Below are 15,592 nucleotides of genomic sequence, written 5' to 3' on the forward strand. Positions count from 1 at the left end.
CCTCTTTTCTCAGGATGTCGGCGGGTGGATGCCCATCCACTTCGAAGGCAGGCGAGAGCGCCACCGCGGCGGGACCGGCGCGCCGGACCCAAACGCCTCGGTAGGGCTTGAGTGTTTGAGACTTTTTCAGAAACTGGGAACTAGACACCGCGCGAACGCCTTCGCAGCTGCTCTCTGGGTTCTTTAATGTGTGAGAATTTGCCGAAATCTGGTTGCAGTCGCTCCAGTCTCTTGGAGCGCGTTCCCTCGATTCGGACTCGCATGCAGCTGCACTCCTCTTGAAGAAGCCTTACCAGAGCACAGCGTTGCCCGGCGACTTTAGTCTGAGTGGGCCTGGTCTGCTGGATTGCTCAACTTTTGTGCTCGCGGAAAACAGGTGTGACTGAGCTTCTTTTTCGTTTGTCGTGTGTCAAAACACTTCCCTCTCCGCACGCAGGTTTGAATGGATGCAAAGTGGAGAACGTCTCGGCCTTACCTTTTTCGTCAAACACCTAACTCCTCAAGACATTCAGGCTTGTGACTTCAGGCCGCGAGAGTTCTGTCTTCGTCTCCTCGTCCCTCCCCTGCCTCCGCCCTCTTCTGCGGGGGAGCCCGCTTCGGGAGAAGTGGGAGCGGAAGAAAAGACGCCCTACGTCTTTCATATTGAACACCTCTTCCAGGACATCATCCCCGAGGAGTCAAAGTACACTCTCAGTCAGGTATGTGAGTTTCGTCCTTGCTTCAGCGTCATCGCTTCCTTTCTCTTGCCCTCCTGCATGTATAGAGCGATGCATGTGGCCACGTTTCGTGGAGAAGCAGCCGTTCGTCTGCGGATTCGAACTGCCTTGCTCTCTGCATGCGGTCGCGTCTCCGGTTTCCGCGCCGCCTTCCACCGCGCCCCCGTTTCGCCCGCGTGCAGTCGCCACGTGTCAGCTGACCGTTTCTGCGTCTCGGCACTTTTGTCTGTGGCTGAGACGCTCAAAGAGCAGCCTCACGCTGCCGCCTCAGAGAGAGAAACCTGCACATGCGCCAGTCTTCTGTTTCTTCAAATGGCCCCCAGCGCACGCGGAAGACGGCGCCGAGTACAGCTTTTTCTGCTGGAGCATCTACACGCCCCCTTTCAGGCGCTGGGTGTGTTCGTTCGGCTTCTCTCTCGTCGTCTCCTTGGCTCTTTTCGTCCGTAGTAGCCTGTGTTCTGTCGCAGTTCGCCGTTCCGGTTTGGTGTGCGTTCCTGCACTGCAGACGAAAATCGAAGTTTCGTTGAAGAAGAAAAGCTCGGGCTTCCACTGGCCTTCGCTGGAGGCGCCGCCAGAAGGCCAGGCTCTGCCGGCTCAGCTTATCCGCGTGAGCGCAGGGGGGAACGCGGGAGATGCGAAGAAGCAAGAAGGCGGAGACGCGCCAGCACAAGTTCCCACGCAACCTGCGTATCCTTCTTCCAAGAACAAAGTTGACTGGAACAAAATCGAGAAAGTAAGGCATTTCCACTCAGCAAGTCCTCAGTCAGTCAGAGGGACACCCATGAGTAGACTGGCGTGACTATGCTTAGATGCGTACGCAATGTGCAGATATGAATGCGTGCATGCGCATGTGCGGCACAATTAGAGGCGTTCGCGGAAGATGACCATCGCGGAACGGATAGAGCGGCGGATGAGTGAGAGAACCCAGCTTGGTGGAACTGTCGATACGAAGCTGGGCATATCATCTCGAGGGACAAGCGCCTTTGTGGGAAGGCAGGGACGCCCAGCGAACACGCTGCGAATTTTTCTGTGTAGGAGATCGACGACGAGCTGAAAGACGACGAAAAGGAAGGCGAGGCGGCGCTTCAGAAGCTGTTTCAACAGATTTACGCCAATGCCGATGAAGACACCCGGCGCGCCATGATCAAATCTTATGTGCGTCATTTCGTTTCCTCGTCTTGCGCTTCTCTCTTCCTACACCGTAGATGTCCTGTGCCCACACCCACGGGCCTCGTCTCGCCTTTCTGTCGCCCCGTCAAGACATTTTCGCTGTTTCTCTGTTCCCGTCTTGTTCTCTGCGTCTCTCTTCCTCCCGTTGTCTCTCCCACGTCTGGTGCCCGTCTCCGCGCGCGCGCGCGCGCCTTCCCAGTTCCTGTCTCTCTTTCGAAATTTAGGTCGACGTCGGCGACAGGATGGCGTGGCACTTCCTCCAAAACCTTCACCTAGGTCTCGCCTCTGAACAATGCGCCGTTCTGTGTGACCGCAGTCAGCGAGAAGTTGAAGCATCCCGGCTGTGCAAAGGCGTTAACACGCGAGAGGAAGAAAAGGTGCCGGCGTGGAAAAAACAAGGAAAAGGGAAGAAAGAGGCGAACGCAGAAAAAAAAGGGAAACGCGGTAGCGAGCATTCTCCTTTGCAAAGGCCTTTTTTCGTGCGCTCTTGCGATTTTTTCTTCCAGCAAACTTCTGGCGGTACTGTTCTCTCCACCAACTGGGACGAAGTTAGAGGAAAAAACTACGAGCAGGTGAGCTCTTCAGCCAACCTCGAGGAAAGAGATTCTTTTCGTCGCCTCTCCTCCAAGCATACATAAATGTATATATATATATATATATTCAAATGTGTTTAATGCGTATATCGTCTTCTCGTTATCCACCAGTGCGGCTTCCGGATTCGTCTCACTGGTCATCTGTTAGTCTCTACAGATGTGATGAATCTCTGTCGTGAATAGCGTACCAATCTACAAGGAGGACATGTATGTATGTGTAGGTGTGTGTGTCACTCTTCAGTGTTGCCTTTTACGTTGCACAAAAATGTAAATACGGATCTTTTTGTGACTGCATGCAGTGCAAATCTGTTGCGCATCTGCCTGGATATGTAGTGGGCGTCTATTATCTGTCTCGGAGCGTCAACGGTCTCCTTGTGCCGCTCTTTCTCCGTTCCCTGAGTATATTTGTGTATTATATATTTGTACATATCCCCGCTTGCCTTTGATCACCGAACACGAGGGAGACCGAGTTTCGTTTCCTTTTTTTTAGAGCGTCACGGCACCCGAGGGCCAGGAAGTTCGCCGGTGGACTCAGTCGTGAGAGTGCGTTACCAGAAAGCTCTGCGGTCTACGAAAGCGTCAAAGTCTTGTCATGCTTCTTTCCCCGTTCTCGTTTCCTCATCCTTATCCTTGGTTTTTTGAGTTGAGGTCGAATCCTGCGTACCGCTTGTTTTCGGCCTGTTTCTTTTCCTGGCGTTTCTCTACATCGCTGGTCCGTCACTCTTCTTGGCGCCGTCCTTCGTTGTTTCTCGACCGAGTTAGGAGGGCTGTAGTCTGTACAGCTGGATGTCGTTCTTCGCGGTAGGCCGTGTTTATCGAAAACAGAAAGTGCGCATCTTTCGCCTTTAGAGTTAAAAAGGCAACTGTGCTCCGCCACCCGCCGCACTTGTGAGCGCAAAGAGAGGAAGGTTCAGTTCTTTGCAGGGGAATCCTTTGTTACTGCCGCCGGCCGTGGGATGTACAGTTCCCCTTCGAGAGACGTGCAACTAAATCGTAGGCACACCTTGGAGTAAGATATAAATTCTCGAGATAGAGCCGATCTAGATCTCCGGACGTGCCTTGCGTGTTTTTTCTCGGTCTACATACACATCTAGGCGTCTCGGGTTCCGTGATCACTGCCTTTTTCTCTTCACTCCTCAAAGGCAAGACAGCTGAACACCGGGCAAATGATTTTTGTGCGAGGAGAACAATTTTTAAGCCCGAGATCTTCTGGCGATCAAATTCGGGTGCATGCCCACACTTGCGAATGCGCCCTGATCCCGCCAAAAAGGAAGCAAGGAGAGAGCGAAAAACAAAGCGGGGGAAACACACATCCCAAAAACGAACATCGGTGTGTGTGTGTATATCTGTAGAAATATGGAAGCCACTTTGTGTGTGGTTTTTACAAACCAAAGTACAGGGCTGAGAGCGGTTTCGAAAGACAACCGCGCTTCCGCGCCCGTCGCCGGAGCGGCGAATGAAATAGAAAAACTTAGCATGCAATTGAGAATCTGAACTCCGGGGAAACTTGGAGGAACTCTCCCTTTCTTTGCACTTTTGAGCACTTTTGACCATGCGCGGAAAACAAACCGACGCGTCAACTGCACAGGTTCTGGGAAGCGGACGCGTGCCAGTCACCACACAGACACACGCGCCTCTGCGCGTTACGAGTTCGTCACAAGCAAGGCCTCAGGACAGGCGCTCTGTGTACGACGGTTTGTCGCCGGACTGTGTGTCGCGTTCTCTCGCTGCTGGAGGCGATGTTCCGCTCAGAGTGGAAAAAAGGTCACGCATACACACCATGGACAGGAAACCCCGCGCGGCCTGACACAAAACAGAGATACAGTCAAACGTTGGCGTGGCGATTTGCTGGGTTCCACGCAGCTCGGCACCGGCCTTCGGACGCCCATATGCGTCCAAGCAGAAGCGGCTTTTGGAAGTTGCCACAGAAAAACACCCATTTTCTCGCTCTCTCCGGGAGCTGTACATCCACCCTATTCCTGTATGCACGGTGTACAGCCACCGCAACAGTGGAGTTCTCGAGCTTTTCCAGGTGTCCGACGCCCGAAAAACGCACGTAAATTCTCCCAGACACAAAGGGAGAGCAGCTTTCGACAAACACACGACACTGTCTGCGTGCCGTAGCGGCGCAAATGCCTGACTCATTCTGCCGCTGAGAGCTGGACGCACACCGAAGCGCCAAAGTGCGCCCGTAGGGTATCCCTCTCCGGGACTGGAAAACGACACCTCCCCCACTCCCAGTCTCGGCCACGACTGGCGTTTGCTTTTCTTCTCTTTCGCCACAAAATGCATCCCACGAGAACAGTCACGTTTCTGGCCTTTCTGGTGGCGAGGCAAAGATCGCTGCCCGACGTCGCGGGTAGGAACTCGCACCGGCGACGAAAGCCACACCCTAGACTCCCTCGAATCTCGAGACATGCGTCGTTGAGCACCTGCGGAAACCATTTTCTTCTGCTGTAAGAGGTACCACAGGCCGCTGGACTCGACGCACTGACAGCGCCTAGAACTTGGTGTTGATAAACTCGAGGGCGAACGGCTTGGACGCCACAGCCTCCTTGACTCCCTGGAGCGTCGACGGCGGCAGCGACGGATTCGTCAGCAGCTGGCGAAGCATGACAATCACTTTCTCTTGCACCTCTGGTTTCACGCGCTTCGCACTCAGCGGATGGGCAGTCTCGAGAATCACTCCCTGAGCAAAGACGCCAGAAAGACGCAGGCGCGTTCAGTAGAAATTACGTTTTGTCGAGCGAGAAGGGGCGGACGGCCGCCGCCGGAGAATGGAACCCGAAACCACTTATCAAACGCGTGGTCTGCCGTTAAGTTGTCCTCAACGTTTTTCCGTTGAACCGACTATCCTTAACAGGCACGCGAGTGCTTCGAGTGCGTTGTGAATCGTCATCCGTCTTGGTGTCGAAAAAAATCAGCACTGTATGGTTGTCGAGCGAAACGTCGGAAGAACAGAGAAAAGCGCCTGGATCTCCCAGTCAGTTCGCGCCAGAAAACGCTCACAGCAACGCGGAACGCACAGTCTGCCGTGTTCGGCCTCCCTTTCATCGTCGTCCCGGCAGCGCATGGCATCTGCGGCTCTGCCCTGACGCGGAATACGATGATGCACCTAAAAGGACTACACAATACGCCTATAGCTATACATATAAATATATATATATATATATTTATATATTTATATATTTATATATTTATATATATATATATATATATATTTATATATTTATATATATATATATATTTATATATATATATATCACAATGCAGGAAAAGGAGCTGTCTGGTGAGGCGTCCACTCGCTGACTCATAGAAATGCACACGACACAGGCAGATCGGAGCGTCGAGACGGATCCGCTGGAGCGGGTGGAGAGATCGATCTTACCACCAGGAATTTTTGGATGTGTTGAACAATGAGGGGCTGCGTCGCGGCATTGTCAGCAAGTTTAAGAGCGGCTTCCAGCATCACTTCCGACTCCTCGTGGTCTTCTTGCAGCGGCATGGAAACGAGGAGAGCAGGCACGAGGTGTTCGAGAGGCAGCGGCGACGCAGGGGGGTGAAGGATAATTCGCGCCACAGCGGCGGCGGCGTTGTCCAGGGTCAATTGCTCCGACTTGTTCAAATCCTGGAAGAGATAAAAGAGACCCGCGTGCACACGGTCAAGCACGAGAAGAGGAAGCAGCCTCCCACCTCTTGCAAAGCGGACGAGAGCGCCGCCAGCGCTCCGCAGGCGAGAGAAGACGAGCAGAACGGACAGGGGAAGGACGCGCTCCCTTGTGTTTTCTCGCTCACCTCGCGACTGCGGAAGATCGAATGCAGAGCCGCGAGGAACTCTGCGGTCTTTGCGTTAACGGAAGGCTGCGCGGATGCCACCTGAGAATGAAGGGGGGCGAAAGAGACACGAGCCGGGGAGTGAGACACTCACGTCTCTCTCACGCAAGCTTGAAGTTGTTTCTTCGCTGGTCTTCCCTGCAACGGGGCTTCGTTTTCCCCTTCCCTGATTCCTTTTCCCTCAGTTTCTGGGCGCCCCATTTCCTGATCCAAACGCCGTTTCCACTGCCCCATTCTCTCTCCCAAGTTCTCTCCTCGACATCGCGCACAGAGCTAAGGACACGGTTCCCGAGTCCACACTTGGGCACCCTCTGTGCATCGTCCTCTGTCGTTTGAACATCGCGCACAACCTACCTCGTAGACAACGCCGAGGCAGAAGCAAGCATTCCGGCGGTAATCCTCGTTGTCGTCTTGTTGAACGCCCTTGAGGACAGCTTGGAGGAACTTCGCGTCTGCCGCGTACACGGCTGCGTCTTCTTGCATAGCCAGGAAAACCTGAGAAGACATGCGCACACGTCGCCGCGCGTGCACACACAAAAATCAAAACAGAGGGGCGCAAGGAACGAACGAGCAATCTCGTCTCGCCTCGGTGCAACGGCGTTCTACCAACGTTTCGGAGAGCACTCGCAACAGAGAGGCTAGGTTGAGGGCGGAGAGCTCCCCGACTCCGCTCTGGCTAAATCAGAAGGTGAGAACAGCACATTTTGAGGCGTACTTCTGCGAGACACCCTAGGCCACTGGCGGCGTAGGCTGACGACTGGCGGTGAGTCGCGAGATCCAGAAGATGAGGATGGATCTTCTGGTAGACAGCCGCAAAGGTTTGTCGGTTGCACACGGCGGCGAGGCTGCCGGCGGCCGCGGGGCCCTGCAAGGCCTGGCGCGAACCGGCGGATGCCGCGTACGCCATCCCGCATATCAGGACCGAAATGCCTTCAAAGAGATATTCTTCTTCCTGACGGGAATCGTCGTCCTGCGAGAGGGAAGCAGATGGCAAAAAAACAGGGACTCCCTGACAAGACGTGCACAAGACAAGGCAAAGGCAAGGAAGAAAAAGACGGCCCGGAGAGGACAAGCACGCGAGCCGACAAGACAAGGGAACGAGGAAGAGAAAAAAGTCGCCTCCAAAAATGCGGCAAAGAAACTAAACGCACGCCACACTGCTTTCGCCAACCACCCTTCCGAACATACACGCTTACAGCATGCAGGAACTTTCTCATATATGTATATATATATATATGTACCTATGGTGACGCGTGTGCATGGTCTATATTATCTTGTGAGTCCATAGGCGTGTATGGTTTTCGTTTGCGTAGATGCATTCACGTAAGAGACGGAAGAGATGTGCAAGTGTCGGTTCGAAGGTACAGCGACAGATGTCCCCTTCGTTCGCGTCTGCTCACCTCGTCGACGTCCTGGATGACCTGGCACGGATGCTTCTTCTTAAGAAGGAGCAACAGCTGCTTGACGACTTCTTCGTTCATCTCTCGGGAGAAGAAGACAGCGGGGCCCACGTCCTCAGCCAGTGTCCCCAAAGCGACGCACGCGTCTCCCACGGTCTCGTTGTCTTCGTCCTGGCGAGGGCAGAGAGTGCCACAAACGCGGAAGCGATGGAAAACGCGCAAAAAGACACAGCCCCACGCTCTCGCGCATCTGCCGATCTACGTGCATCGAATGAACGCAACTATATTCACATTCACGCGTAAACCGCCAAATGTACACACACACGCATCCAGATATATATATATATATATATATATATATATATGTGAGTATGTGTGCATAAGGGTACGCTCTGGGACGGGACGTAAGCTCGGAAACGTCCAAGTTCCGAGTCTCTTACCTCTTCCAGGAGTTTCCGGAGAGACGGCCAGAGCTGCTCACTCCAGAGGGTATGTACGTTGGGGTTGAGAGCGAATTTTGGGCTCTCTTTTTTCACAGGCGCTCCCGTGAAGGTCGCGTGCGCCGCCGTGACGACCGCCTTGATCAAGTAGCAGCACTGCTGTCTCGCTGCTTCGTGGAAGTGTCCCTGAAGAAGTTCAATGGCTTCTTTTGTTCTGAAGGGACAGGCACATCGCCAGTCACGAAGCGGAAGGTCCACGCGGGCACGCCCCGTCCCCACGTTCGGAGACAGGTGCCGAGCAAGATCCGACTCCTGCAGGTTCGCCCTTGCCGCTCCGCGTCTTGGACGCGACGCCAAACCCGGGAAACGGCGCCTGGCGTGTGCTTCTCTGGTTGACGCAGCGTATCACCTGCGACCGCCTGAGGAACAGCTAGGCATCGTGTTTCGAACCTTTGGAAAGTCCAATCCCTGCAGCACTATCGCATTTAGAGAGGCGGCAGCTCGGAAGATCGCCGGGCGCGGCTCGTTGCTTACTTGGCGATGTATTTCATGCAGTGAGCCCCACAGTGTTCCCACAGCGTCTTGAGGCAAAGCGCAGCGGATTCGAGCTCGTCGAGGAAGCCGTCGCGAATGCGGATGTTTCGCAGTCTCTCATCGCTATCGTCTTCGTCGTCCAATTCGTCCAGGAGCTGGGCGGCGGCCCCATGGCGCGCTTTCTCTTCCTCGTGCAGCAGGCCTTCGTCGCTAAACAGCGAGGCGAACACGCGAACCATGACATCCTGAACAACACACAGCAACCCGCACAAGGAAATACAAAAGCCGAACGCGGCGAAAAAAAGAAAGTGTCAAGCAGAGCAACACGAGTGCACGAAAACACCGCTATGCGCATCTAGATACTAATTCGTCAATATACATACATACATACATACATACATACATACATACATACATACATACACATCCGTTTAAAAAGTGCATACATGTGTGTATGTGTACGTAAGTGTGTATGAATGCATTAGGGCATTTCACATGTCTGCCTCGTGAGGTTGCTTTGCCTTCTCTTTGGCATGCATCACGGGGAACTGTAATCCTTTTGCAGTTCGACGGCTTCTTCGAAGCCCAACGCCGCCCCCTACACCTCTCTCTCTAGATGTATTCCTGCATCTTATAGGGAATCACGAAGCCTGCATGCATGCTGTGCAGCGGCGGAGCTCTGTGCGGACCTCGAGGAAGACGACGAATTTGTCTTTCATGGCTACACAGACGTCACTGAAGCACGAGAAGGCCTCGTCGCGGATGTCGTGGGCATATCCAGTGTCGTCATCCTTCGAGGCGTCGATGACCATCTGCTCCATGATGAGGCGCATCAGACCCGGAAGCTCCTGCGCGTAAGCTGCCTCGCTGGTCCCCTGAACGAGGCCGCCGACGACGCCTATGGCCCGAGCCTTTGTCGTCGGCGAACAGACAGCCTGGCCCGCGTTTTGGCTGTCGGTGTCCCCAGTCGGCATTTTGATGATCTGGCCAATCAAGGAAAACAGTTCCGGCGCGAAGGCGTCGAACGCGCGCGGCCCAGTCGAGGGCGCGTCTTCCCCGTTGCCGCTCGCCGCCGCTGCCGAACCGATCGCCGAAATGCACACTTCCCGAACTTTGTCGCACGACGCTGGAAAACAATGCACAGGAGACAACACAAGAAAGCAGAGAGATTCAAGGAAGGCTACGCACGCAAAAAATCCGCATTCATATATATATATATATATATATATAGGTTTACAGAGCTACAGCCAGTTCTGCTGGCAAACAGAACGGTGTTTCCTAGATATCTGCACTCTCATATGCGTAGATCTATACAAGTATATAAATAGCAGTGTTTGTTGGATAATGGCGCCAAAGGAAGAGGCATGCATAGGTTCGTCTCTGCTGTCTAGACCGAGAAGAAAAAGGATTGGCAACGAGGGCAATCGTGGTGGCGACGCATGTGGAAAGACCGGGACGCGAAGGGGGTGGACCAAAAAACAAAAAAGGCGGAACGGACAGGGGCGAAAAAGAAGCGGAACTGCAAACGCGCGCAGAAAGCAGGCCAGGCGACGAAGAGAAGCGTATAGACACCGCGGGAATCGAAACTCGGGAAAGGGCATCTCCGCGCTCGAGACCACTGAGAGACGTGCAGAAAAGGGAATCACCCGAATGGAGCGCCCGAGTGACACATGAAAAACCTTACTCTGATGAAGCGTGCGGACGAGACGCTGGACGACCTCGCTGGCCACGGGCTCGAGATCCTGCGCCTCCATATTCTCGAAGAGAACGCCCAAGGCTGAAGACGCGAAAGCACGCAGAACACGGAAAGTGAAGACCAGCCAGGAAGGGAACACGGGGACACAGGGAACCGGTCCGAGGCGAATTGCAGTCGAGGCTTACCGTAGCACGCCTTCTGCTGGACGAGAGCGCTCGGGTTATCAAGAAGAAGAAGAAGGAGCTCTAGAGCTTCTCGCTGGAACATCATGATTTCAGGTTGGAGATACTCTGCGCAGACAAACCGAATGGGACAACGCTTATATATATATATATATATATATATATATATACGTCTGCCTCAGTGACTCTACGCATCCGCAAGTACGCACAATCACACATACACATCCAGATACAAAACAAAAGACACGGTTCAACTCCCTTCACTCTCCTCCCATCTATATATATATATATATATATATATATATACATGGAGCGAGAGAGGTGAATTTGAATGTACAAATGTAGGTTTCCACAACCACTGGTATATTGGAGTTCCTGCGTTGTTTTCCTGGCGGTTGGACCGGTCCGGAGGCAGCGTGCGCCGTTTGAGGTTGTTTTCACCAGATCGAACCGCGGCTTCGCGTGCTTCGCGCCGCGTTTTTTCTCGCCGCGCTCTCCGACAAGACAAAGCCCGTTGTCTCCGCAGGTTTCCCGCCTCTCTCTGGCGCGAGGCGTCCGCGGTGTGTGTTTGACTCACCTGCAAACTGTCCGAAGCAGATGCAAGCGGACGCTGCGATGATGGGTTGCTGGTCTCTCAGCGACTCCAGGACGAAAGGGAGAAAGAACTTCATTTTTCTGCGCATGACGCCTTCGCAGCCCTCGCTCATGATGCCAAGAAGGACCAAAGCTGCGCGCTTCTTCAGAACGTCCGGGGACTGCGTGAACGGCGTCAGCCGATCGAGCATGGGCTGGAAGACGTACTTGGAGGGGAGGGAAATCGCCAGGGCGTCGACGCACTGCGCCGCGATGCGGTGGGGAGTCAACTCGTCCTCTTCAAAGTCTTCTGGGCCTCCGCCCTGGATGTCAGGCTCAGCCCCCATGGCCACGAGGACGTCCAGGATGGCCGGAACGGCCGTCGGGCTCTTGCAGAGAACTGCGGCGAAACGGGCAGAGGGGCGTAGCACCGCGAAGCGACACACGCACTCAGCGAGTTTTAAGGGAGACGAGCAGAAGCGAAAAGACCCGAAAGACGCAAAGAGAGAGAGCCGCACACGAGACAAGACCGAGCGCCGCGCGCCGTGCAACGGAGAGATGCGGGGGCGTGGAAATGCAGAAAAGAACAGATGCAGAGAGAGACGTGGCATCGGGAAAACTTTTGGGTAAGCAAGCGTAAACAAAGCGGGAGAACGCGACAAGACAACGCGACGCAGCGGTTTCAGTAAACGGGGAACCGTCGGGGTAGGGGTATATGCGAGCATCGAGGAAGGCAAGGGAACCAAAAATACTCCGGGCATCCTAACAGACTGGCAGCGAGGCCGGGTCGTCTCTCTCATGCTTTTGACACGAAATCCTCTCTCGGCAGGCGAGGCCTCGACTCCCTCCTCTCAGTCTCACAGTCCCTGAAACGCGTACCTCTCGGCTTTTGCTTTGCCGCCCACTGAATGCAGGACAACGCCTGCTGCCGGATTCCGGCATCGACGTCGCTTCGGCTCGCCACCGTCTTGAGAAGAAAGTCCAAGACGGCGAGAAGTTCAGCATCCTTCATAGCCAAGTTGTCGTTGCTCAGCTGAACAAAGAGACAGACACAAAAGAAACGTACTGGCGAGGCTCCATCCCACCGAGGTTTCGACCCGGAAGCGCACGACCCACACGGTCGAAACAAAGACACACACCTATAGAAATGCACATCCTTTTCTTGGTGGATACGTGGAGTCTACACTGGGAAACGCACAGATATATACAGTAAGGTAGATTTATGCATACAGATATATGGACGAAAAATATACATGTAAATGTTTAAAGATACGTATCTCTGGTCGCAGTGTGAACGGCTGTGCCCCAGCATCTCGTAGATCAACACGCAAGAATCCCTTGGCACGAAACTCGAAACAAATGTCCTCGCAGCCTATACCCGATGCACGAACTCGACCTCGATTCTAAAGAGACAGCTGTTATCGGACCTGTGCATATGCCTATGCATGCACATACAGGCATGCATATATGCATATATACATGCGTATATTCATGCGCAAATATTTGTACATAAATAGATATAGATCCACACACCAGAAGTGTGAAACAAGAGGCGTTTTCCGCGAGAAGAGCATGTTTACGGGGGCACTTACAAGGTCGTCGATGAGCTGAATTCCAGTGGTAGCCACGTCCTCTTCGTTTGCCTGGACTGCGGCGGCGATGATTTGCATGACGTTCGGCACCAGAGCGCAGATCTACCGACAGCGCCACACAGCGGCGAAGAAGTTAACGCGTTTTTCGGGTTTCCAAAGAAACGAACCCAGCGGGAAGCAGGCCGCAAGACGACCGAGCACGCCAGCTGAGGACGCGTGGAATGTGGAACAGAGAGAGACGGAGAGCGGACGGACGCCCCAACAGCAGGGACACCCCGCGAAGCGACACGCCGCAACGGCTGCAGAGAACAGCGATGAAGAAGCAAGAGGGGAGACCAGAGAAACCAGGAAACCCGGCGACGGGAGACACGGACTCGGAGACAGCATCGACAGAACCCCAGTTAGAGGAAAGGCCTTGGACAAAAACTCTCTGAGAGAGATCTCGGCCCCTCACCTTCTTTTGTTGGTCCGGCTCTTCAGCGAACTCAGCGAGCGAACGGAGGCCTTTCAGAGCCGACGTGCCGAGCTCGTTTCCAGCCGCGGCGCATGTGAAGGCTGCGCGCACAGCGAAGAGAGGAGAGAGACGAAAGAAATGGGCGGGGAGACAGAAGTGAGGCCACACGCAAGCTTCTGGATTTCCCTCAACCGCGTTCGCATCCCTTTTCGAGACACTGTGGCTTCCAGAACTCCTTCCCGTCTGTGGAGGTGGAGGCCAGCCGAAAACGGCAACAGGAGAGAAAAGAAGAGATAGACGCCTCAGAGCGGCGGCCTGAGAGCCGCGACACTGGAGTGGAGCAAAAGACGAGAGAACTCGCAAGACTCAGTGCGAGGGAACGCAAAGGGAAACCCGAGGCGTCCTCGAGGTCAGTCGTGCATCGTTTTTCCTGCAGCGCGTTGATCTCACGGGGTTCAAGCGTCACGAAACAGATCGACATGACGGTTTTCGACAGGCTCGCCAAGACTATCACCGCTAACACGTAGCTGAGTTGAAGCATACACGGGTGAACGCACCCGCGGTCGGACACGTCCGAGGGCCGAAGCGGCCATCGTGTAAGTCGACTCCGTTCTCCATTTGGACCCACACGCCTAGAGAGACGTGTATTATGGTGCTTGTTCATGCAGGAGCGAGGGCGCGTCAGCAAGAGCAAACGGAAAATTGTCGGGAACAAAACCCGGTTGCGGCGCTCGCTCACCGTGTCGGAAGACCGCGAGGAATTCATCGAAATAATCAGCAAGCTCGTCGGGGCACGCCTCGGCGACGGCGACGAAGGTGGAGACAGCGGCGACTTGCTGCTGGAGTTGCTGCGGATCCGCGCCCGAAGGATTTTGCATGGCCATGTGAGAAAGCGCCGAAAACAACTCGCGGCGCTTCGCCTCTTGCAGAGTCGCCAGGCGAAGAATCGCGGCGAGCAGGTGGACGACGGCGCGGCGCACGGACGCGGAAGGCTCTTGCGAAAAACGCGCCACGAGGGAGGTGATAAACTCCTTCTAAAAACACACGCCGCGACGCCGAGAAAAACGCACAGGTGATGAGCACAGACGAAAAGACATAATAAGGCAAGAGCGGTGACAGAACATCGGGCTCTGTATCCACATCCATCGAGATGTAGGCATCTTTTTTTATCCAGGGACATGCATTTGGACGCCTGTAGCCGTTTCCTTTTGTTCCCCTCCGAATTCGAATCAAGCGTCAGAGCCCAAAAAACCCTCTGTTGCGGACATCGGAGAGAGGCTCAAAGCGTCGTCTTCCGTCGGCTCCGAGCTGGATGCAGTCCAGCAGAATCAGAGCCAAACGGCAGGTTTTTGGTGCACGCGCGCCTGAACCCCCCCCCCCCCGCCGTGTGTGTGTTGGGCGCGGCTGAGTTTACCTGTTGGTTCTCGTCGAAGACGGCCATCGCCTTGGAGATTTTCCGGCGCAGGAGGACCGCGGACAGCTGTCTCACTTCCTCTTGGCAGCCGTCGACGATCTGTTTCGCGAGCAGAAGATACGCCAGGCGCCGCTGCGCCTCGTGTTCCTGCTGGAGCAACGCCCGCAGCTGCTCACTCGCCGGCTTCACCTGCGCGGGATCCAGCGACGCGAGCAACAGTTGTTCCAGTTGACGCTGGAGGTCCGCCATGGCGGGGTGGGGTGCCGCGGCTCCAGACATCGTCGCAGGATTCACAGGAGAGGGGACGGCGGAGAGACGTCTTCGCGGAGCCGAGAGCGGGCTGCGCAGCTCTCTGCATGCATACGCGCCTCCGAGTTTCTGCGAAGCGCCGAGGCGGCAGAAGAGAAGAGAAGGCGGGAGACGAAGCAGGAAAGGCGCGAAGCAGACCGAGAGCCCGATGGGAAGGTGGTACGTGGCGGCGAGGGCGCGCAGCTTAGACGCAAAAACGGAGAGGATTGAGGAACTGAGTTTGACAAGGAAAAGACACGAGTGCGTGGCGACGAGTTCCGGCGCACGGACGCACGTGCGTCCTCTCGAAGGGGACCGCGGGTCTGGGGAAGCACAGAAAACAGACGGCCGGTGTCGGCGCAAAGCAAGGAGCGTCCGCGGGAAACGGGAACAGCTCCCGGGGAAACGCGGAGGAGTTAGGAGACAGAACTCGGGGGTGGTCTTCGAACCTGGAAAGCACGGAGAGAGGCGCCGGTCGACAAACACCCAGCACGCGGGACTTGCACGCAAGACTAGATGTGACAGCACATTTCGGCGGACAAACGTCGAAATCTCTGGATACGCGCGGAGAGGCGCGCGCGCGGCACTGTGGAAGTGTATGGCGTCGGAATTTGTCACCGGTTTTCAGAAGGCTGTGTCGTCCGTCAATCGACGTTTTCGAGAAAAGTGAAACTCGAGCAGAGAGGCGAACAGGACGAACAGGGGC

General features: G+C 54.9%; 2 protein-coding genes across 2 annotated transcripts; one reads left to right on the forward strand and one right to left on the reverse strand.

Moving 5' to 3' along the window:
* Window positions 1-14: 14 nt before the first annotated feature.
* Window positions 15-3,020, forward strand: NCLIV_031740 (GJ10617, related; the record flags this gene model as incomplete). The annotated part of the gene is made up of 6 exons (XM_003883370.1): window positions 15-100; window positions 527-698; window positions 1,222-1,449; window positions 1,752-1,871; window positions 2,393-2,458; window positions 2,970-3,020. The coding sequence occupies 6 exons, from the start codon at window positions 15-17 to the stop codon at window positions 3,018-3,020; spliced, it is 723 nt and encodes a 240-aa protein (XP_003883419.1).
* A 1,959-nt stretch (window positions 3,021-4,979) lies between these two features.
* NCLIV_031750 (putative importin) lies at window positions 4,980-14,877 on the reverse strand (the record flags this gene model as incomplete). Its single annotated transcript, XM_003883371.1, has 17 exons — window positions 4,980-5,168; window positions 5,868-6,107; window positions 6,173-6,355; window positions 6,668-6,808; window positions 7,029-7,283; window positions 7,714-7,884; window positions 8,154-8,367; window positions 8,688-8,932; window positions 9,377-9,813; window positions 10,372-10,464; window positions 10,569-10,673; window positions 11,143-11,538; window positions 12,018-12,171; window positions 12,731-12,832; window positions 13,185-13,285; window positions 13,924-14,218; window positions 14,599-14,877. 17 exons carry the CDS (start codon window positions 14,875-14,877, stop codon window positions 4,980-4,982), a joined length of 3,600 nt encoding a protein of 1,199 aa, XP_003883420.1.
* Window positions 14,878-15,592: the final 715 nt, after the last annotated feature.

This window comes from Neospora caninum, chromosome VIII (genome assembly GCF_000208865.1).
Source record: "Neospora caninum Liverpool complete genome, chromosome VIII".
Classification (NCBI taxonomy): Eukaryota; Apicomplexa; class Conoidasida; order Eucoccidiorida; family Sarcocystidae; genus Neospora; species Neospora caninum.